This window comes from Gossypium raimondii, chromosome 9, assembly GCF_025698545.1.
Source record: "Gossypium raimondii isolate GPD5lz chromosome 9, ASM2569854v1, whole genome shotgun sequence".
Lineage (NCBI taxonomy): Eukaryota > Viridiplantae > Streptophyta > Magnoliopsida > Malvales > Malvaceae > Gossypium > Gossypium raimondii.
Window position 1 is genome coordinate 47,092,632 of NC_068573.1, and position 23,246 is coordinate 47,115,877.

Sequence of the window (23,246 nt, forward strand, 5' to 3'; positions counted from 1 at the left end):
AAAGTGAGCAAAGTGCTTTTTGTGCCGTGGTCCGCATGAGTAGCGGAACTGTCCGCATGAGTTACAGAGCTATCTAAAGTAAGCCGAGGAAGAGGTGAGTTTGTCATCGGATTTAGAAGGAAAATTTGCGATGAAAAAAGTAGAGCTGGGACCAATGAGGCTCAAATTGAGTGAAGCGTCAGAGTTGGCCGAGTCATCGATAAGGCTTCCACCTATGAGAGAGGTAGGTGGTGCATCGGACTTCAAAGGAAAAGAAGTGATGCAAGTGTGACAGTTGACTCGAGCAAATGCAAAGGTACATTCCGAACACTTTGATAATGAGTTACATTCTAACTTGTTGACTTGGCAAGAACGTAGGGGCCATTTAGAAGTTCTTGAGCAAAGAGGCCGAAAGACTGTAGGCAAAGTGAAGCCAAGTGTTGTGAATCAAGAGGATTCTATTCGAGTGAAGTTAGAATGTGGGTAAGAGAGTGACATAACTTCTTGTCATCGAGATGTACAAATGAGTAGGACGGTTCGAGTTAAGTAGTGACGTAAGCCAAGGCAAAAGTCCCGAAGGAAGGAAAAAGCTAAGGCGTCGAGATGAGACCGAGGCGAATCAAGTCAGTGCCATTCGGAAGTCACAACGAGGGCGTTGCGAGAATGGGTGGGGGAGAATATCACAGGCCACAGTTCAAAGCCCGTGACCATCGCACCAAATGCATCCAATAGAGGTCTATTATTTAGATGGGAATCATTTGGCCCGCAAGAACTGGCTCGATTCAAGAAGCTGTTAGAGAAGCCTGTCAGATTGAAGCCTGGTTGGCCCGATAATGAAGATATGGCAACCAATGGAGGTCTATTGTTTAGATGGGAATCATTTGGCCCGCAAGAACTGGCCTGATTCAAGAAGCTGTTGGAGAAGCCTGTCAAATTGAAGCCTGGTTGGCCCGATAATGAAGATATGACAACTTAGGCTAATTTGGTAACTAATCTTAGAAGATTGAGGGAATCATATCTTGTAAAGATTAGATTAGATTTGATATGACATATCTTGTAAATCCCTAAAATCAAGAGATATGGTTAATCTCGTCCGTCGATGTAAACGCATCTTGACCGTCGGTTTTAGGGGAGCTCAACTATAAACCCCTCATTTGTACTCACTCCATTCATTGTTTCATTATTCTTAGTGAATACGAGAATATTGAGAGCATTTACTGAAACACTTTGTGTGCACTCTTTCTGTTGTTCTTTGTAGCTTCTTTTGGCATAAATCGTTTCCGCTCTTCAACTTGGTGCCTTGGAGGAGTTCTTAAGGAATCCTCACTTGAAAAAAGGCTGACTTAGGCGAGTTTGGACGAATGGATCGCCTAAGGCTGCATGGATCACAAGACGAAAGATCTAGCCACGTGACACAAGTATAGACATAACTTATTTATGTGTCCATGTTATATATTGTAAAAATAATATACTTATTCATAAAAAATGTTATAGTTTTTTTATCATAATTAATTAATTATAAAATATAATTTTCTAAATTTATGGAAAAATATTTATTTATAAAAAAGGTTATGAAAGTTTTGGATAATTTATTAAACATTTTTATAAAGATTATATATTATAAATTTTCTATTATTTTTATTTAATTTGCATATTATAAAAATGATTTAACCTAGCATATGTTTTTCTCCAAATTTAAGTTTGTATAATTAAAACTATAGATTATTTAGACTGTGAACTCAAATATTATAAGGTCGATGTCAATTATGTAAATAAAAAAACGTTTTCTTGCACCATATCTAGGATATTGTACCATTTTAGAGAATGGTGTAAGACACAAGCATTATAGTCAACTTGTGAACTCTTTAATTTGAGACATTCAAGATTTCAAAATGTGGTTGAGAATGAATTGTTGTCCTAAAATAACATTTCTAATATTAACAACATCACTTTCGTATAACATAAAAATCAAGGTTGGATTGTACTAGCATGTTTGCATATTTCATAACTTCAATTATAGGAGAAATTGAGATGATCCATATTTTGGAGAGCACATAGAATTGGTAAGCCTCCAGTACATAAAATTCGTAAATATGGGGCAGAAGAATTTAGAGCTACTGCTGAAAATGATCCAAAAAGGGCTGAATTCTGACGAGAAAACACTATCAGAGTTTTAGATGAATTGCCTTGTACACCTGATGAATAGTAAATGGTAGGATTTAATTATATTTAATGTGCATCCCACTATATATATTTTTAATATTTTATTATATATTATAATATACTTATCATCATCCTATTTCTATTGTTGAAGTTTAAAAATTTCATTTCTCTTTAACCTTAACTATTTTCAAATTTAGGGTTAATTTCTTTTATCTTATAAAACAATCTAAATTCAGAAATTAGAGCTCTTGCAACATGATCAAATTACGTTATGTTTAACCCATAGGCATTTGTTTATACAAACAAATTGTTCAGAAATTAGGCCATGATGATGACAACGATTGTGTGTGAGATTTCACACGTTAAAGCTCGAATTGTTATTTAGGACAAAATAGGGTTTCAACATCAAAAGTATGTATCAGATGGCACCTTGTTTTAATGCTTTGCCTTGTAAGATTTCCATGTTTCTTTCTCCTCCCTACACCTGTTCAGGTTCAGCTTATTTGTTGGGTATGGAAATTAAGTTTTTCTTTTCTTGTGGCCAAACGTACATAATTTGGTTTACTTCCTAAAAAATTCATGTTTTTATTAAGCTGTTGATTGAAATAATAGTCGATATATAGTCAGAAAAAAATAGTTAAGGGGAGATACGACCTTGCTCGTTTGATTAAATGTAAAAATTCCTTTTTAACCTCTCTCATAAATAAAACATTAAATTTAAATATTTTTAATTCTTCATTAAAAACAATTGCATTTTTATCCCATAAAAATAAAAATAATTTAATTTAAATATTTTTAAGCTTTAAATGTTTCAAAATATTTTACAATTTTATTTCTTAATTTCGCCCAGTCCGATAAAAATTACTCTGAAATCTACTTTTTATTGATTACTATGACTGTAGCATGCGTAGGGATGGGAGTTTTGTATTGGCATCTTTTATAAGCCTTCCAATATATGCATGTGGACGACACTTAAGAATTACTAAGAAAAGCAAAACATCCAAAGAAAGTGATGGGCGACGATAGTATGATTGATTTTATTATTTCAACCATGAGTTAGGGTTCAACTTTCTTTTTCCTTTTTTAATAGTATTTTCAATTCATCAAGTTGTATCATTTGAAGTCCATTAAGTTGGGATCTTTTTAATTTTCGAATCATGTAAGGTTTAATTTTAGGGTTAGGAATAAAATTCATAAGGGGTTAGCTTATAGAAATTAAACTTTAATGTCTCATTTGATTATTAATTTAATAACACAAGGAAAAGGCTTATTTGTTAGATATGAATTATAATAGTTAGATATAAAATAAAGAATGATTAATACAATTTTAATCTTGAAATTAGAATGATGAGTAAAAACTCTTATAAAATATAAGACCTTAAAATAAACAAAAACTTTTCCTTCTTCTTGCTAAAAATAAGTCATGAGAATGGTTAAACATTACCCATTGAATTAGTTTATTGCTCACTCATATACTAAAACGTGCGTAAAAAATAACACTTCTACCAAACGTAGCATAAATTCTAAATTCTATATCTAAAATTTTAAGATCTTGAACTTTGAATCGTACAATCTTAAATCCAAACCACTAATATTTATGGGGTCAAGTGAAAAAAAGCTTAATGTCAAGAAAGATTTTAAGTTCGAGTTTTGAAAAAGCTTTCCCTAATTTAAGCATCCAACATGGTTCTACTTCAGATATAGTTAGGCCCAATGTGGCTACTAGATACCAAAATATCTTAGATAAAAAAAAAAGCTTAAATATACCAGGCCCCTAAATCTTTTAAATTTTCTTAAAATTTAAATTAATAAATATAAATTTGCATTTTGACTCTCTTAAAAATGATAAAAGATTAATTTAATCATTTAAAATTTTTAAAAATATAGGCTATTAAAATGGTGAAATTACATTTTATTATCGTAAAAGTTACAAATTAATTTCAACCCCTTAAAAAAATTTCTACTTAGCCCTTATGTATCAAATACTAATATTTTATCTATATATGGCAAATGCTGGAATATGAAGCAAAAACAAGGCTTCCATATGCAAAGGAGCAAAGAATTAGAGAAGTAAACAACTGAAAATTTGGATACCAGAAACTTTTCTAATAACATTGCTTATGTATCTCACAATTTCTAAACAAATGAAGCTTCAAAATACGTATTTATCTTCTTCATTTTTTATAGGAGTTACAACAATGCAAATAATAATTAAAAAGATTGGGTAAAATACATCCAGTGGTACTAAATTATTAGTAAATTTATATTTTAGCCATTCACCTTCAAAATGTTACAAAATGATCACTGAATTATTCGAAAGTTTACATTTAAGTCACTGAACTATTCAAAAATTTTATTTAAGTTGATCCAAGTTGATCTAGAAGTCTATGTCAGAGATTAAAGAAGAAAGTTGTTTGGATTTTGGTTCGTAGTTTCGTGACATTCAAACAAGGGTGAAGCCAAACAAATTTTTTGGGGGCTAGAATTGTTACAACCCGTTTTCAATGAAGTCGGAACAGTGGTTTCGGGACCACAAATCCGAGTCAAGAAGAAAATTTATTCTAATATTATTGCATGGTGTGCATTACGATAGGAAAGACGTATGAAAATATTGATAAGAAAATTTTACCGATTTCATATTTAATTGTTAGTAAGGACCAAATTTCATAAAGTGCAAAAGTTGAATTCTAGTAGCTAGAGGGATTAAATAGCTATGGAATTCAAAATTTGAGGTCCTTATTGATAAATAGACCATTAAGAAAAGTTGGTAGACATTTATGATGATTCATCCATGGAAAATTAGAAAAAGAAAAGGACTAAATTGGAAATTGAAATAATTAAAGATGATAATAAACTAATATCATCTTATTTCATCATCTTCCCCAAATTAAAAATACATGGAAGCCCTAGCTAAGAGAAAGTGAGTTCAAGCAAGTGTTTTGGTTCAATTAGGTATGAATTATTGCATCGTTTTTAGTAATTTTTATATTTCCGAGATCGTAATAACCTAATCTAGCTATTTTGGGGATCAATTTGCAAAGTTATCAAAGTATTAATATTTTTCCATGGATGAGTATGCTGAAATTTTGAAATTTATGGTAGAAAATGAAAGGTTGTTGATAGATAAACAACTTTTGTAAAGGAAATTTTCATGAAATTATGAATTAGAGACTAAATTGTAAAGATGTAAAATTCATGGAAAAATTCTAAGTTTTATGAATTACATGGGCTGTAAATGTTATATGAAAGAATTGGTTAGGCTTGGAATAAGGATTAAATTGCATCAATTTCATTTTCAGAGCCTAGGGATGAAATTGGTGTAATAGGCCCAATTTGCCCGGGCCCAAAAGTAAAAATACAAATAAACCAAAAAATAAAATAAAAAACCAATAACAGTCCTTTTAAATGTTTAGTATTACAAAGCCCAAACCTAACATAAACTCGATTCTAAACCTAATGGCCCAATGGCCCAACACCTAGCCTAACCGAAACTGAAACCCTAGCAATATTCGGCTCCAGTAGCAAGAAGAACTACAACCCAACCTCGCCCTTTCGACGTGAGCCACCACCACGTACCATGCCTTCACGTGCTGCACCGTGCCACGTCACTGTACGACCATACCTGCAGCAAACGCAAACAAAAAATGCAGCAGAAAAAGAAATTGTATTTTTTTTCATTTTTATTTTCGAATAGGGGGATATAAAACAGGAGAAACCCTTTGTATTTTTTACACAGAGACTGAATACAAATTTTTTTTCCTAAGATCGTCTAAAAGGTAGATTTCGATTTCTTCTCGGTTTTTTCCTCGGCTTCGTTTTTTTTCTTTCTTTTGCTTTCTTTTAATATACAATGAAAATAAGTTAGAAGGGTGAGAGTACATACCTCTGTGATCCCGTCGTCGTTCTCGCCGGATCCTGGTTCACTTCGCTGTAATCGGAGTTCGGACTGGGCGAAGAGGGGGCTGAGGCGGCGCGACTCTTGAATGGAAGGAGATTAAGTTTTTTTAGGAACTTTTTTATTTCTGTTTAGGTTAATAGATAGGGTTTTAAGGTGGGCTTAAGGGGAATCACAAAACGACACCGTTGGGGCCGGATTCAATGGCTTTGAAACGGTGCCGTTTTAGGCCTCAACCCGAAGACCTGACCCAGACGCGGCTAAATCCGCGTGTTCTGGCATAGGGAGGGATATTTGCGCCACCAGTCCTTCTCTTTTATGGTGTTTTTGATCAGGGGCCTTCTTCCTTTCCGATTTAGCCCCGCATTTTGCTTTTGTTTCATTTCAACCTAGCTTGCAACACTGCGTTTTGGGGAAGCGGGATATTTCCTAATCGGCCCCCATGTAATACGCGTGTTGCAGCATGGTCCCTCACTTTTCTTTAATCCTAGTTGTTCCCTGTTAATCCGATTTTGTTTGTGATTTAATCATTCTTATTAATTAGTTCTTTTTATTAGGAAATTTATTGTTATTTTTATTATCATACTTATTTTTATTATTGTATTATTATTATTGTTTATGTATTTGTTTTATATATATGATTAACTTTATATCTATATATATGCATATTAGAGGTGCTCATGGGCCGGGCCGGGCCCATAAAAAAATTTCGGCCCGGCCCGAAATATGGGCCTAAGATTTTGCCCAAGTCCGGCCCGGGAAAAAATCATAAGCCCGGGCCCAACCCATTTTTATTTTAAAAATTTTTAAAAATTAAAAAAAGTATTTTAAAAATATTTTAAAATTAAAAAAACATTAAAAAAGTATTTTAAAAATATTTTAAAATTAAAAAAATTAAAAAAAAGTATTTTAAAAATATTTTAAAATTAAAAAAGTATGTAAAAAATATTTTAAAATTTAAAAAATAAATATATTTATTATATCGGGCCGGCCGGGCCGAAAAACTGGTGCCCGAGGCCCGGCCCGTTTTCTAAACGGGCCTCTTTTTTTTGCCCAAGCCCATATTTCGGGCCTATATTTTTACCCAAACCCTCCCATATTTCGGGCGGGCCGTCGGGCCGGGCCGGGCCATGAGCACCTCTAATGCATATAGTACGGATTTTTCTTAGTATACGTACATATATAATAATATATTATTTTCAAATGATATTTTCTTATGTATGAAAACCTTATTCCTTTTAAATTCGTATTTTTATTTTATTCATTTAACTTTTATACATTATCACTAGGTATACACTATTATTTCTACTAAGTTTTATTTACATAAATTAGAATGTAGACATTAATTTCAAGTTATTCATTTTATTTTACTCCTTTTTTTATTTCTTTGTGTCTTTTTTAATCTTTCATTAAAATTTATTTAAACCTTTTATTTATTTATTTATTTCCTTTATCAAGTTGTATCAAATATTTGTATTATTCATTGTTATTATTGTCCTTTTGTTTTTAATTGATTGTAAATTGTAGGTTGCTTAATTTTAATATGAATGTGTGCATAATGTGATTTAAATCAATGTTTGTATTTGCCTATTATTTGTTTAATTGCTTCTAGTTTAAGTTTAAATCATTATATGTATCGTTATTCAATCATGTTTCGTTTGCGAGAGTTGAATTTTATTAAAGCCTCATGACCGTTTTACTCCATAAACTTTAAAAAGGGCTTGACGTTCATAGGTTCTCGAGAGAATTGGGCCCTAACTTACTGGGCTTTGATTCTTCTCGATGAATTTAGATGATCAAGCGCCCATTTTATTAAAACCACAACTATTAAAATAAAGTTCTTAAGGTTTCAAAATGTTTGATCCTAACTTACTAGATACAACATTTTGTTATCTCAATTTCGAAATAAAGGCAATGTTTGATGTTTGAGAACTTCGAGAAATCGAACCTTAACTTACTGGATTCGGATTTCTCAACTGACTTAAATAATCAAATATCCTTCTTAAAACACATGATTTTCTTAAAAAAGGAACGAATCTAATTTCAAAGAGTGAATTGTTGCACCCTAACTCACTGAGTGTGGCAATTTATTTCTGCGAAGTGGGTGCACCTTATCATTCCATTTAGTTTATTCAAGTTTTCTCATCAAAGGATAGTATTTTAAAATATTTTCAACGTTTCGACATTAAGACACCAAACAATCAATGCGGTACCAATTTTGGGCGTTACTAGGGTGCTAACCCTTCCTCGTGCGTAACTGACTCCCGAACTTGTTTTCTCAAATCTCGCAGACCAAAATTATTTTTAATGGTGAACCGATCACACCTAAATAAAAGATCGGTGGTGACTCCCATTTTCATTTTTTTAAAGTCGATCCCCGTTTTTCAAATATAAAAAAAATGGTTTCGACAATTGGAATTAATCAAAAGTGTAGGGGCAAAATGGTACTTTTACCTAGGATGTAAATTAGATTGAATTGAATATTAAATGTGTTAAATTGATGTTAAATTCATTTATATAGATCCGGAAAGATCAAATAAGGAGTTAGATTGATGAAAAGAAAAAGTGTTGGATTAGTAGATTTCTGTATACGAGCAAGTGACGAGGTAAGTTCGTGTAACTAAATTATGTATATTAATATGTTTGAATTGAATGTTGTATATGTGTAAATTGTATAAATGTCTTATGTATGAAATTGATTACATGTCCAATAATGCTCGATAAGTATTAAGTCTCGTTTGAATGATTGAAACTCGATGGATACAGGATATCCTGTATTGGTTGTGGTCCTGCATATGTTGCGGACGCACCATAGCTCTTATGAGCATCCTGTTATAAGCCCTCTCGAGCTTCCCATTACATGGTTCCTGCGAGCATCCTGATTGGTATTGATCCTACATGTGTTGCGAATATACCGCAGCTCTTTGTGAACGTCCTGTTATATGATCGGTATGGATCCTACATTTAATGCGGACATACCGTAGCTCTTTATTAGCATCCCAATATAGGATCTTTGTGAGCTTCCTGATATGGCTCGCTTGAACTTCCTGATATATGGTTATCCGGAGCTTCCTGATAATAGCTTTTTGGAGTTACCTGTTTAGCTCAATAAGCTTTCTGTTTCAAACTCTTATGAGTTTCCTGTTATAGCCCAGATAAACTTCCTGTTAAATGGCTCACATGAGCTTCCGGTTATATGGCTCGAGAGAGTGCTTCCTGATTATGTGCTCTAATGAGTATCCCTAAATATGAATTGATGGATTTACAATTTGGTACACTTTAAGTGTACTACATGTGTGTCCATCGATATTTCAAATAAATTCAACGGGCAAAGTTCTGACATGTGCCAAATTGAAATTGAGATGATTTGTTATGAAAATGTACAAGTTGTATGGAAATATGATAAGAAAAATATATGAATATAAAAGTTATTATATGATGAGCTCATTCATATTTCTTGACAATTGTGTGAATTACAATGACTAACATGTTTGATGAAATTGGTTGTTTAGGCTATTAGCCAAATTTCTTGGATGCATTTTGTATGTTTACTTTAATAGAAATGAATGGTAAGTTAAATTTCCAATTATACGAACTTACTAAGCATTAAATGCTTACTCTATTTTATTTTCCTTTGTTTTATAGTACTCGGAAGCTCGTAAAGGTTGGAAGCTGGTTGGAGCATCATCACTATCCCTCGGCTCATTTTGGTACAATTAGAAAACTAATTTTAGTCATAATGGCATGTATAGGCTAATTAGCCAATGTTGGCATGATAATGTTTTGGTTGTAACTAGCTATTTGAATGGCTAGTGTTAAGCATATTTTGATGTAGTTATATAAGGTCTTGTCATGCTTGATGTGTGTATTGAAATGGTTGAATGATGGAAGTTACATAAATATATTAATGGTTGCATGAATGGGTAAAATATACTTATATGTTTATATGACCAATTAAGTAAGATTAAATACTTGGATAAATGGGATGTTATGACATGTATTGAACTTGAAATTGGCTTGAATTGAAGGTTTCATTGTGAATTGTAATGGTACAAAATTTGCTTGGATAGGTTGATGCCAGGTTGGGTGAGAAATAAGGCTTGGAAATGGTCATATTTTGTCCACACGGGCAGAGACACGGGCATGTGTCTTAGCTGTATGTGTCACATGGCCTAGCACACGGGCGTGTGACATAGCCGTGTGACCCCTGCACCTAATTTTCGAAAATTAAATTGTCCATACGGCCAAGCACACATGCATTTGGCTAGCCGTGTGACCCAAGTCAGAGAGTTACACGGGTATGAACATGGGCTAGGACACAGTCGTGTGCCTCACATCGAATGCCCACACGGCCTAAGACACGGGCGTGTCACTTGGCCGTGTGAGCCACACTGCCTGGCCACACGGGCGAGTGTTCCCTACACCTAGACAAAAATTTTGAAATTTTGCGAAAAATTCCCTGAGTCTCTGATTTAGTCCCAACTTGTTTCAAATGCATAAATTAGGTCTCGAGGGTCCATTTAAGGGATAATATGATTGGTTCCGGATATGAATAGTAAATGACATGAATTAATTGTATTTGTTCTGTAAACTCCGGTAATGCTCTGTAACCCTATTCCGGCGACGAATATGGGTTAGGGGTGTTACAAGAATTAAGTTGTATATTTTTATGATAGTAATCATGCAATTTCACCATTTTAATAGCCTATATCTTTATAATTTTTAAAGGATTAAATCAAATTTTTATCATTTTGGAGGGGCAAAATGCAAATTTACCATTACTAATTTAAAATATTATAAATTATAAATGAGCCAAAATTTTCCATTTTAGGCGGTTTGGGGCCCCTTCCAGTCCCCTGGCTCCACCCCTGCATTCAAAGCTGTTCCATGAAAAAACTGATCTATAGAAGAGAGGGTGAATGAGAGCTTTCGATTGGTGCAATTGATGCGAACAGAGAAAGCCATACAACAATAATTTTAACAATTTAGTGAATTAAATGAAAACTTTCGAATAATTCAGTGACAATTTGTAACCTTTTGAAGTTGAGTGACCAAAACATAAACTTACCAATAATTTAACGATCTTAAGTGTAATTTACTCAAAAAAAATATTAAACCAATCCAAGCCTTGGGATTTCATATTTCTCGCCCATCTAAAGATTTACTTCTAGTAGGGATGCATTGAATCTTTCATCCTTTCATTTAATTAATTGTTTCCTTTTATTCTTTTAATTGAAAGATTAATATCTATTACACCTTTCTTACTCATTCAAATTCAAAATCTTACACCAACTGTAAAATAATTGGGAATTAAAATGTGAAATTTTGTGATTGTTTAAAATATGAGTTGGGCTTAAATTTTAACATTTAAGATTGAAGTTTGATCGATTTTTAATCATGTTATATATATTATAATATTATATTTTGTAGCTTATATATTTTATATCATATATAAAAACTAAATTTATCATAATATATAATGATATTAGGAAATATTTGGTACCTTTGTTAATGGAGTTTTAAACTCCACAAATATGGTCGAGGAATTGACAAGTATCTTAGAAGAGTATGTAATTTTTAAAAATCAATTATATAACATTAATATATTTTAGCTAGAGACTTTCATATTACTAAAAATTAAAGTCTCGGACCTTGTATTTAAGTTCAAGTCCCATTATACATAAATATCATACGTGAATTCTTTAAATTATTCAGATTTTAAATCACATCATGCTTAAAATGTATCTTATTTTAAACCGTTGTTTTTTTTTTGTATTAAAATAATTTATATTATACTACCTATAATTATACTCCTAAACTCTTTTAAAATAGATATTAATATAGTCATCAAAGTTAAATGTGAAACCAATCAAATTTACCCAGCAACCTAATTAAGATTAGGACCCACTTTCTAATTAATATCTTGTTACACTGGTATTTAAAGCCATGATAATGTTCTATTTGAAATCATATCACCAATATATTGTTCAGTGTTATGCTAATTTAATCTGTTTAATTTTAATGAATTTATGTTTTTATTTTTATATAAAAAAATCCACAAAATCTGTAATTTAATTTTCTAGTAAGATTCTTGTCTTCCAAGTGGAGGAGCAGGTTTCTGTAGTAACAACTGAAAATAAGGTAAAAAAAAAACTGACTATAGTTGATAGATGGATTGGCCGAAATTTGCTGGTTGGCACCTGAAATGCTTTAATTACATTAATTTTGCAGATAATAAAATACCTTCAATGGCTTCACATGGCACAGCCTGTGCACAACCTCTGCTGCTTTACTTTTTTTGTGCTACTTTAATTAATTAGCCCCCCAAAAACACCAAAGAAAATAAAAAACTGGGTAATTAACAATCCTTCTACCATCACAAAATAAACAGTCCCCTCAGAAAATGAAAGCTTTGGCCCGTTTTGAAAGTGGGGTGGAACCTGCAAAAGTTCTTAGTAGTATCATTACTCTCACTCCCATGCGGCCATTATCAACTTTTTCTTTTCCTTTCATTGCTTCAATCTTTTCAGGAGAAAGAAGGGATTTTTATAGCATTCTGAGATACAGAAAATGAAAAACATCAAAGTCCCAGAATTTAGTTTCTATTTTTGTAGTGTTTTGTTGATTTTGTTGGTGAATAATGGATGTTGTGACTGGGGCTCCTCCATTCATGTTGGTCACGAGATAAGCCTTGCGGTGCCATTGGAATATAGTGATGGGTTCATTGGGAGAGCTTTCTTGATGGATGATGGTAATGGTCAGGTGGAACCAAATTTTAGAGTTGCATTGAGTGCTGAAGCTAACAAAGGGGGATATTCATGCTCCTTGGAAGTTTTTTTAGGGGATGTCAAAGTATGGAATTCTGGACATCACTCCCAGTTTTACACCATGGATACATGCGTGCTTGAGCTTACTGAAGATGGGGATTTACTGTTGAAGGGTGCCGAAGATCAAGTCGGATGGCGGACCGGCACTTCTGGACAAGGTGTGGAGGTAAAGCTTAAAATCTTGAGCTCTTTTTTAAGTACTCGTGTTTGACAGTCATGTTTGATGAATATTCGAATTTGGATAGGAGTTTATGAGTTTTAAGGAAAAACTGAATATACCCTTATTGGAATAATGGTCATGTACATTCTCACCAATTGCAAATTTAGGACTCTTAATGGACTTTCCTATTTGAAAGGTTTTATGTTCATTGATAGAATAGTGAATATTGAAACATAATTTCTTGTGAAACAAGAAATAAACCCTAGAGATGTGAATGATAAAAAAGGAAAATCCTTTAATATGACAGGCATGAGCCCTGACCCATTGATTGCTTCGAACACTCTAAATCTCACTCGAGTTTAAGTAACATGGTCTAGAACTTTTAAAATGAACTTGCGTAGTGAAACTTAAGTGATTAATGTTTTTGTATTTCTGCTGCTGATGCAGAGATTAAGAATCCTGAAGACAGGTAATCTCGTACTTGTGGATGTTTTCGACCAAATAAAATGGCAGAGTTTCAATTTCCCAACTGATGTAATGCTTTGGGGACAAAGACTAGACCTAGCCACTCGGTTAACTTCATATCCAAGAAACTCAACTTCATTCTACACATTTGAAATCCAACACAGCAAGCTTGCTCTTCACCTCAATTCTGGTAAGTTGAAGTACTCTTACTGGGAATTTAAGCCTCCCAACAACACAAATATCTCATTCCTTGAATTGGGTTCTAAAGGGTTGGTGTTATTCAATGATGAACATAGAAAAATGGCGCAGATTCCATCGTGGTGGAGATCGATTCAGCCCCCGAGCGTGAGGTTTTTAGCACTGGGAAATGAGACAGGGAATTTAGGACTATACTCTTACTCACCTAAAAAACGAAGTTTTGAAGCTTCATTTCAAGTTCTCAACTCCAAATGTGACTTTCCTTTAGCTTGTAAACCTTATGGGATATGTACATTCTCCAATGCTTGCTCTTGCATTCGGCTCGCAACTAAGGAAAAACACACGGTTTCTAATTGCAGCGAGGGAACATCAAGTTCAGCACAGTTTTGCAATGGAACTCAAGTGGAGATGCTTGAATTAAATGGTGTCAATACTGTACTAAGAGATGCTTCCACAAGGGTTATTGTTAGCAAGACAGCATGTGCAAATTTGTGCTTAGATGACTGTAAATGTGTTGCCGCGTTATATTCCTCTGGAAACGGGGCTAAAATATTTCGAGAATGCTCGATTTTCAGGCTGGTTGCAGGCATTAAACAGGTTGAAACGGGAACCGGAACGAGTTATATGGTTAAGGTTCCAAAAGGAGCACGATACGATTACAAGGAAACTAGTGTGGAAAAATGGGTGTTGATTGTGGTGGGAGTTGTTGATGGTTTAGTGATCATCATACTGGTTGTGGGAGGGCTTGCTTATCATTTGATTCAAAAAAGAAGAAACAACTTATAATACGAATTTCTCAATGATAATTCCAGTTCTACAGTGTAGTTCTTTCGTGTTAACGAAGACAAGAAAATACAATTTTTTTTTTCGGATTTTGTTGATAGACAGAGTTCTCCAATTATACCCAAAACACTTGAGAGTTGTATCAACTATACCAGAACAGTGTAGAGGTGTTTATAGGTTGAGCTGTGGCTCAGATTTAGATTTTATTTGCTGAGTCTCATGTTGAGGTGTTTACGAATCAGACCGTACTTGTTGAGTTTTTATACAAAGATGTTATGAGTTGGATTGTAGCTACGATTTTACTTGCGGAGTTTTATACAGAGGTGTTCATCGAATAAATTCAAGGTTCAAAATTTCTTTTCTCTTATCTTAAACGTAGTACTCGACGTCGCCTGTCTGAATGGCCAACTTCTTGAAGCTGGTAAACAAAAGCTAGCTATTATATGGACAAGTTCAATTATGGCAGAAGTTCAAATCTAACAACAAATCCATGCAATTCAAAGCTCACCACCTATAAATATCGACACCCACCACCCCCAATAGACACAATAGAAACCTTAAAGCTATCCAAATCAATCAAATTTAAAAGCCTGCTTACGTACTTTTCTTGGCTTGCCGCTTTAACTTGCTTCTTCACGCATTTCTTTGGTGGCTCTTGCAACCACTGTTTTTTCCTTATCTCCCAAATTTTATGACAAAGTTTGTCCCTAAGCTTTGCCTGCCATCAAGAAAGTAGTTGAAGCTGCTGTACACCATGAACCGAGGATGGGAGCTTCTTTACTTCGTTTGCATTTCCATGACTGCTTCGTCAATGTAAGCTCCTTCATTTTATACACTTTATATTAGTATCTATTTTTTCCCCTAATTTCCATGCATTATAATGATCTTGAACTCTTCTTGTATTATAGGGTTGTGATGGTTTTTTTTTATTATATAATTTAATCTTTTTTTGAAAGCAAGAAAAACGTTCCTGATAATCTGAATTCCATGAGAGGGTTTAAAATTGTAAATCAAATTAAGGCTAAAGTGGATAGAATTTATGGTCGACCAGTGGAATCTTGTACCAATATCTTAGCAACTGCTCGAGATTTAGTGGTTGTGGTAAAATTTAATACTTTAATTTTCATTGTTAGAAATAATTATGGGTTGGATTATATAAATTAAAATCATTTTTAAATGAAAGTTATTATGGTTGTAGGTTGGAGGCCCAACATGGAATGTTGGTTTGGGTAGGAGAGACTCCATCATTGCTAGTAGGGCATTAGCATAAATGTCCTCCCATCACCATTAATGGATTTTCATGCATTGATCAATAATTTTAAGAATTAAGGCCTAAACCAAAGAGGTCTTGTAGTTCTCTCTGGTCATACTATTGCATTATCACAATGTATTATTTTTACGAATAGAATTTACAATGCAACCAATATTGATCTCACCTTTGTCAAAGAGCGTAGAGTAATTGGAGACTAACCTCGCTCCTTTTGATCCAACGACTGCTCGTTTTGATGCTACTCACATCTGATCAAGCACTTTTTAATGGTGGGTCAATTGATAAACTTATAAATACTTATAGCTTGAATCCTAAAGCTTTCTAGGATGGTTTTGCAAAGTCTATGATTAAGATAGGAAACATTTTGACAGGAAAAAAAGGATAAATTTATATCAACCGTAGAAAGGTGAATTAATGAATATATTGCTAATTAATTGATTTTTAATCATTATATTAAATCTAATGATTAAAATGTTTTAATTATTAAAAATATTGTAAGGCACATATAATAAATGTCACATTGTATGTCTCATACTATTTGATTCATTTTATTGTAATGTTAAGAAAATAAATAATAATTCTTTGAATTTTATTTATCTCTCTTTCATTTCTTTTCAACCAAGAGAGTTTTAGAATTTTATCTCTCATCAATTTAATATTTTATTGCGTTTGTATTCCATTGTAAACACAAATTTATTTATCTCTCTATTTTGTTTTCATTTCTCAACTAATCTCACATATTTAATATTTTAGTATATATAGTATTTTAATTAAAAACATAAAAAGATGTATATAATTTTATAAGTGCTAAAATAATAATATTAAATGTTGCTACGAGTAGAAAAAAGCAAGTGAAGCTAGGAGATAAACATCAACTTTCTCCTTTCTTGTTTCTATTTTTATTTTTTCAAGGATTACAATGAAATGAATCAAATGAGGCACATAATCAAACATTTCTTTCACATGCTTTAATTTTCGCAACAATTAATACAACAATTAACCACAAAATGATGAAATTTGATGATTGGACAATCGATAAATATCATAGTAGATTCATTAATTCATCTTCCTACAGTTGACACGAATTTGTCCTTGCTTTCCAGTCAAAGGCTTGATGTTGCCCATCCTAATCATAGACTTGCCGAAATCAACCCAGAAAGCATCGGGATTCCTGCTGTAAGTCTCTACAAGTTTATTAGTCGATCCACCACTGAAAAGTGCTTGATCAGAGGTGAGTAGTCCCCTTTCCTTCACCAGGTTCTTAAAGTATGCGGTGTCGAAGCTTGCAGGGGTTGGGTCAAAAGGAGCGAGGTTAGTGTTCCCTCCGGTGCGTGGGCAAGTTGCTCTACGCTCTTTGGCAAAAGCAGTATCACTATTGGTAGCATTGTAAATCCTGTTCCTAAAGATAACGCATTGTGACAATCCGATGGTGTGGCCGCCGGAGAGAGCTACAAGATCTCTCTTGTTCAGGCCCTGGTTCTTGAAGTTGTTGATCAACGCAGGGAGATCCATTGATGCTGAAGGAAGCACGTTGTCTGCTAATTTCCTGCTAGCTGTGGTCGAGTCTCTTCTACCCAAACGAACCTTCCATGTCGGACCTCCGAGCTACAACAATTTAGTTTTCATTTAGAAATTGACTTTCTAGGCGTATGAACTGATAAGTATATTAGACAATAAAAAAAAAATCAAAGTATTGAATATTACCGCAACTACCGAATCTCGAGCAGCCACAGCTAAGATATCAGCACAAGAGACTACAGGGCGTCCGCAAACTCTATCCACTTCGGCCTTAATTTGGTCAACAACTTCAAACCCTCGAACAGAATTCAAATTTCCACGAGCATTTTTCTCGGTTTCGAAGGAAGATGTAGAATCCAAAAGAAGTGAACCGTCACAACCCTGCAATAGAATGAAGATTAGTTCTGGATCAGGATATATGCACGAAACTTAGATATTACTAGTATAATATAATATAAGATCACTGTTTCTGAAATGAAAGAACATACATTAACGAAGCAATCGTGGAAGTGAAGACGAAGCAAAGAAGCACCCATGCGGCGCTCCTTGTGGACAGCGGCCTCCACTACTCTCTTGATGGCAGGCAAAGCTTGGGGACAAACATTGTGATAAAAGTTGGGAGATAAGGAAAAAGCGGTGGCTGCAAGAGCCAACCAAAGGAAGGTTTGAAGAAGGAAATTGGTGGGAGAAACCATGGCTTAATCTTGATGAGGTGGGTGTTGTGTTGTGTTGTTTGTTGTGACTCTGGGTGGTAATTTATAGATAAGAAACGTACGTAGGAGGGAGGGATTACATGGAAGAAGTGCATGCATGAATGAATTTGTTAGTTTTGGACTTTTGCAAACCAATGATTAGACTGTTTCCTTGTTTCTCAAAAGGAGCTTTTGTTTACAATCTCACAGGGGTTATTTAGCTATTCAAGCATGCCAGGACAAATATTGAATATCTTTAGTAGAACGCACGAGGCTGCTACTCCAATCTCCTTTATAATATTAACGGTGAAGATTTAAATTAGGATTAGAGAGTATTTTTAATTACATTACATTAGTTATCGTTTTGGATATAATTGATAAAACTGTAAGATATGATTATAATTAGATTTATTTAAAAAGAGAAGAGAAGCTGAAATGTTTGAGAAATAATAACTTACTGTTGTAATGACTTTTGCAAAGCAAATTACTATTACCTCAACAGGTGCTTATTTATTAATTAATTTGCTATACCATTCTTTACTGTACTTTCTACTTACGTCTCCATCTATGTTGTTCCTCTTTATCAACATTGAGAGCATATGTGCTAATTAAACTATGTACTTGACGGCTTCAGTCTTCAGCCTTGGCTGCTGGCTGCTGGCGGCTTCAGCTTTTCTTTTTTTAACTCTTTTTCAATGATTTCTTCCAAGAACTAATTTCAGTATTCTTCTCCTCACTATATACTATTATTAGGTGCAAGCAACCACGGATGGTTATCCAGAAGGGATCAATTTTGAAAGCACCTTCGGCACAAATGTTTATATTTATATGCATGTATTCATTTGTTACGTTAAATTAAATTTTACATTAAAAATACATAATTTTGGTGACAATTGCTTATTTGCTTATTTTATTCTTGAACTTGTCTAATCTCAATACATAAAATGATTTTAATTGATTAAATTAATTTTAGCGAGCCATTTTGAACCTCTTTTCATCATCTTTGGATGTTGTTGTGAAATTCAACCATTAAAACTATATTGTAATAACACTTTGGACCTCTAAATCTCGAGATATGAGAAGGGAGAACTTGAGATGTTTCCCAAGTGAAGGCTTTAAGCCTTCTTATAGGGTGAGAGACGACATAATTAAACATCCTCTCAATATGGGATTTAATGAGCCAATAACCATCAATTCTCCACCTTTAGCGAGTTTATCAATCCTACTCAATTTCCTAAGTCTTTCACTCTTCAAACTATGTAAAGTCATTTCAACATTGCCTCTAAATGCGCTCTCACGTGTCATACACTTGGATGTGTTTAAACTTGATGTTGAAAAAATATTAATTTACAATAACGAGAATTTACTAAACTCAGAGTTCATTGCAACAATAAATAGAACGAAAATAGAACTCGAGAAGAAATAAGGTAAGGAAAGAAGAAATGACAAAACCAATCTCCCTATTTTGTTTTTCATTTCTCAACCAATCTCACATGTTTAATGTTTAGTGTATATAGTATTTGAATTAAAAACATAAAAAAAGATACATATAATTTATAAGTGTTAAAATAACAATATTAAATGTTGCGGCAAGTAGAATAAAGTCAGAGTGCACATCCACGTTTAAATAATAATAAAAATTCCTTCTTATTTCAAATGGATCGATGCAAAATCATTGAAGTGACTCAGGTTTTGTCATCTGTAATTTAGCTTTAGCATACCAACATATAAACAGGTCCATGATTTAATTGGTTGCAACTGTGTAAAAACATGAGAAAAAAACTTATATAATACATTTGTGTTAAAATAGATATAAAATAAAGAGTAATTTCTCTTAGAAGAAATCATTGAAAGAACAGAATTGAAGCTGCCAGCAGCCAAAGCTGAAGAAAGCCCCCAAGTACTTAGTTTAATCAGCAGATGCTGTCGCTGTTGAGAACGAGGAACAACGTAGATAGAGACGTAAGTAGGAAGTACATTAAAGAATGGTATGAATCTGTCAGTTAAAATAACAGTAATAATTTTGTTTGCAGAAGTCATCACAACTCATCCATCCACAGTAAGTTATTATTACCCAATAATGATAAGAACAATTTACAGTTTCGACTGATGCTCATTGTAAGTTTTAGTTTCTACTATTTGTGATTCATTATACCTAACACTAACGAACGTGATTAAAAAATATAATATTTTAGAGGAGAATGGAGTAGCAGCCTCGTGTGTTTTATTATAGTTTAAAAAAGAGGTGGGTCAATATTAAACAGCCAGCAAACCCCTATGAAGTAGTAAACAAAAGCTACTTTTAAGAAACAAGGAAACATTCTAATCATTGATTTGCACAAGTCCAAAACTAACAAATTCATTCATGCATGCACTTCTTCCATGTAATTCCTCCCTCCTACGTACGTTTCTTATCTATAAATTACCACCCAGACTCGCAACAAACAACATAACACAACACCAACCTCATCAAGATTAAGCCATGGTTTCCCCCACCAATTTCCTTCTTCACGCCTTCCTTTGGTTGGCTCTTGCAGCTACTGCTTTTTCCTTATCTCCCAACTTTTATCACAATGTTTGTCCCCAAGCTTTGCCTGCCATCAAGAGAGTAGTGGAGGCCGCTGTCCACAAGGAGCGCCGCATGGGTGCTTCTTTACTGCGTCTTCACTTCCATGATTGCTTCGTTAATGTATGTTCATTCATTTCAGAAACAGTGATATTACATTTTATTATACTAATATTAATGTCTAAGTTCCATGCATATATTCTCATCCAGAACTAATCTTCGGTCTATTGCAGGGTTGTGACGGTTCACTTCTTTTGGATTCTACATCTTCTTTCGAAACCGAGAAAAATGCTCGTGGAAATTTGAATTCTGTTCGAGGGTTTGAAGTTGTTGACCAAATTAAGGCCGAAGTGGATAGAGTTTGCAGACGCCCTGTAGTCTCTTGTGCTGATATCTTAGCTGTGGCTGCTCGAGATTCGGTAGTTGCGGTAATATTCAATACTTTGATTTATTATTATTATTGTCTAATATACTTATCAGTTCATACGCCTAGAAAGTCATTTCTAAATGAAAACTAAATTGTTGTAGCTTGGAGGTCCAACATGGAAGGTTCGTTTGGGTAGAAGAGACTCGACCACAGCTAGCAGGACATTAGCAGACAGCGTGCTTCCTTCAGCATCAATGGATCTCCCTGCGTTGATCAACAACTTCAAGAACCAGGGCTTGAACAAGAGAGATCTTGTAGCTCTCTCCGGTGGCCACACCATCGGATTGTCACAATGCGTTATCTTTAGGAACAGGATTTACAATGCTACCAATATTGATCCTGCTTTTGCCAAAGAGCGTAGAGCAACTTGCCCACGCACCGGGGGGAACACTAACCTTGCTCCTTTTGACCCAACCCCTGCACGCTTTGACACCGCATACTTCAAGAACCTAGTGAAGGAAAGGGACTACTCACCTCTGATCAAGCACTTTTCAGTGGTGGGTCGACTGATAAACTTGTAGAGACTTACAGCAAGAATCCTGATGCTTTCTGGGTTGATTTCGGCAACTCTATGATTAGGATGGGCAACATCAAGCCTTTGACTGGAAAGCAAGGACAAATTCGTGTCAACTGTAGGAAGGTGAATTAATGAATCTGCTATGATATTTATCGATTGTCCAATTAATCAAATTTCACCACTTTGTTGTTAATTATTGCATTAATTGTTGTGGAAATTAAAGCACATGAAAGAAATGTTAGAGTATATGGTTCATTTCATTGTAATCATTGAACAATATAAAAATGACAATAAAAATCTTTAGATTATTTTCTCTCTCTCTTTTCAACCAATTGAAGGACCAGCGTTAAAATATGAAGATGAATACAATTTTTAATGCGTTACTTTTTATTCTTATTTTTACAAGTTTGGAATTTAATTGAATTTAGTTCGATCGGAGGTCGTTAATAATTTCTTAGAATTTCAATTACCGGTTAATTCAATTTAAACTGGATAATTAACCAAATTAACGAAAATAAATAATACATATTACATATAATATGTATACCCCACCCCAGAATATAAATAATTAATGTATGTAGTATTTCTAATATTTTATTTCAAATTGAATTATAGTAAAAGTATGAGGACTAAAGTGTAATTTAACCATAAAGAGAAATGGTAGAAAAGTATATAATTATTTTATTTCAAATACCCTTGGGAGCATATTGATATTTAAAGATGAAAAGTTAGGGTATAGACTATATTGTAATTGAAAAGAGGTTAGAGGATTTAGAGTGCAATTTTACCATTAGAGGGATCATGTGTGGGTTTGGTTGAATTTATTTTGGTTCAAGTGTAATGAAAATGAAAGTTTGGTCCAAATATATTTTGATTATTAGTTTGAGTGTGGGTTGTAAAATTTTATTTCAATTGTAGCTATTTAGATGTATTCATTATAATTGTATTTGTAACTCAAGAAAACACTAAAGAGTTAAATATTTCTTGAATTTCTATTAAAAATATAACATTAACGCTCAAATATAAGAGTTATGAGGACAAAATTAAAGTTCATATATTAAGTCGGTTTAGAAATTTATTTCATTATTTTATAAAGTCATAATAAAATTTTTACTTAATTTTATCATCTTAGCTCAATTTAATCTAGTTGCGTGTCTATAACGCAAGTTGTTATGAATGTATTTTTGTAGTTATATTGTCGATGCTTGCATCCCTTGTTGGGTCTTTTAATAAAATTTTATTTTGAATAGGTAATATACTCGTAATGACATCCACGACCAGAAAGATTGAAATTAAGAAGGAAAAGACAAAACCGTTAGAAAAGAAAAGCGTGACCGCGGAAGCCGCCAGCAGCCAAGGCTGAAGAACCAACTCTGAAGCCTCCAACTATTTATTTATTCAGTTTTTGAGGTATCCAAGTATTTATTTAATTAGAATAGCACATTGTTTCACCAAAATTTTATGATTAATTATTGTAAAAAGAGGAGATTGGAGCAGCAGCCTCATGTCGCTTAAACTTAAAAAAAAAAAAAAAAAGAGATGGAATATTGGTTGTAGCTTTGTTGAACAGCCAGCCCTTTAGAGAAAGTAAATAAAAGCTCCCGAAAGAAGCAGTCTAATTAATCATTAATTTGCTAACTTACAAATTCATGCACTTCTTCTACGTACGTCTCTATCTATAAATCATGACACCCACCACCACCGCAGCACAAACCTCATCAAGTTTAAGCTACTTCAATTAACCCATCTTACGCACTCCTCCTCATGGGCATGGCTCCCGCTTTAA

General features: G+C 33.6%; 2 protein-coding genes, 1 non-coding gene and 1 pseudogene across 4 annotated transcripts; 3 read left to right on the top strand and 1 right to left on the bottom strand.

The window, feature by feature from the left end:
- The first annotated feature begins 12,401 nt into the window (after nt 1-12,401).
- LOC105800472 (EP1-like glycoprotein 3) lies at nt 12,402-14,837 on the top strand. 2 transcript variants are annotated; one of them, XM_012631642.2, is made up of 3 exons: nt 12,402-13,030; nt 13,472-13,679; nt 13,758-14,837. In XM_012631642.2, the coding sequence occupies exons 1-3, from the start codon at nt 12,608-12,610 to the stop codon at nt 14,471-14,473; spliced, it is 1,347 nt and encodes a 448-aa protein (XP_012487096.1). In that variant the 5' UTR covers nt 12,402-12,607; the 3' UTR covers nt 14,474-14,837. The 2 variants fall into 2 exon arrangements, with proteins under 2 accessions (XP_012487096.1, XP_052476412.1); XM_052620452.1 differs by having other exon boundaries at nt 13,472-14,837.
- A 266-nt stretch (nt 14,838-15,103) lies between these two features.
- LOC105797756 (peroxidase 22.3-like) lies at nt 15,104-16,155 on the top strand (annotated as a pseudogene).
- Nucleotides 16,156-16,683: 528 nt separating this feature from the next.
- LOC105800474 (peroxidase P7) lies at nt 16,684-17,970 on the bottom strand. Its single transcript, XM_012631645.2, has 3 exons — nt 17,747-17,970; nt 17,445-17,639; nt 16,684-17,345 (listed from the first exon to the last, which is right to left on the bottom strand). The coding sequence occupies exons 1-3, from the start codon at nt 17,951-17,953 to the stop codon at nt 16,797-16,799; spliced, it is 951 nt and encodes a 316-aa protein (XP_012487099.1). The 5' UTR covers nt 17,954-17,970; the 3' UTR covers nt 16,684-16,796.
- Nucleotides 17,971-20,415: 2,445 nt separating this feature from the next.
- On the top strand, nt 20,416-21,633 carry LOC105800475 (cationic peroxidase 1). The gene is made up of 3 exons (XR_008188527.1): nt 20,416-20,639; nt 20,750-20,944; nt 21,045-21,633. It is a non-coding gene; the product is annotated as a cationic peroxidase 1 (transcript).
- Nucleotides 21,634-23,246: the final 1,613 nt, after the last annotated feature.